The sequence below is a fragment of the Sesamum indicum genome, unplaced genomic scaffold, assembly GCF_000512975.1.
Source record: "Sesamum indicum cultivar Zhongzhi No. 13 unplaced genomic scaffold, S_indicum_v1.0 C02328, whole genome shotgun sequence".
Classification (NCBI taxonomy): Eukaryota; Viridiplantae; Streptophyta; class Magnoliopsida; order Lamiales; family Pedaliaceae; genus Sesamum; species Sesamum indicum.
The window spans coordinates 1-783 of record NW_011630535.1 but is presented as its reverse complement, the minus strand read 5'-3'; the positions used below and the strand labels follow the sequence as shown (position 1 = coordinate 783).

At 35.2% G+C, this 783-nt stretch overlaps 1 protein-coding gene across 1 annotated transcript; it reads left to right on the top strand.

Moving 5' to 3' along the window:
• Positions 1–188: 188 nt before the first annotated feature.
• On the top strand, positions 189–506 carry LOC105155323 (protein CHROMATIN REMODELING 20-like; the record flags this gene model as incomplete). The annotated part of the gene is given in 1 exon segment (XM_011071195.2): positions 189–506. A coding segment is annotated over 1 exon segment (133 nt), but the record flags the coding sequence as incomplete, so codon positions are not given.
• Positions 507–783: the final 277 nt, after the last annotated feature.

Here is a 783-nt window from a genome sequence, read left to right as displayed (position 1 = left end):
TAAAATAAATATAATATATATTTTTTAAATTCCCTATAATTTAACAAATGGAAAATAAAAAATCAAATGGAATTATAGACAAGTTAGTATAATATTATTAAAATAAAAAATATAATTATCTCACTGAATTTATAATATAATTTTCCGTATTTTGATGAGTATTTGCCGCCACATATGATATCTCAAAATTTCCAACTGCGCGACGTCGTTTGGGTTCCTCAATCTCACCTTCCCTCCTACGCTTTCCTCGTATACGCAAAGATGAAGCATTTGTAGAGTACAATGTGTGAGCACTGCACTTCCCATTAGAGAAAGTAAAAAGGTGTAAGCACTGAGATTTGATCCAAGGAAAGAGAAGAAAGCAGCTGAAGAAATGGATGCAGCAGAAGAAAGAGCGGAAGATGAGGAAGAAATTGCGCATGCTGACAATGCTTGTTCCGATGATTCGCTGGAAGAAGAAGGAGGAGAAGACGAAGAGGAAGAAAACGAGAAGTTGTGTTCTGAGGTGTATCTCGCTTTCGATTTTGTGTTTTGAGCTTCGCATGATCAATGTCTGTCTTACTTTTTGTGGGTTTTTGTTAGTTTAGTTATTTGGTTCTGAAATTGTTGTGTTGTGCCTTTTGCATCAAACAGTGCAATTTTACTATACTCATGTGCAAATTCATCTTGAACTGATTTTGAAATCTTAGTTTTGTTGGATCCGTAATCGGTGATCAAGTGTTTTCTTACCATTACTGTGATCAAATTCCTTTAGGCGTCTGCGTGCTTGTTTGTTTTGTTGGG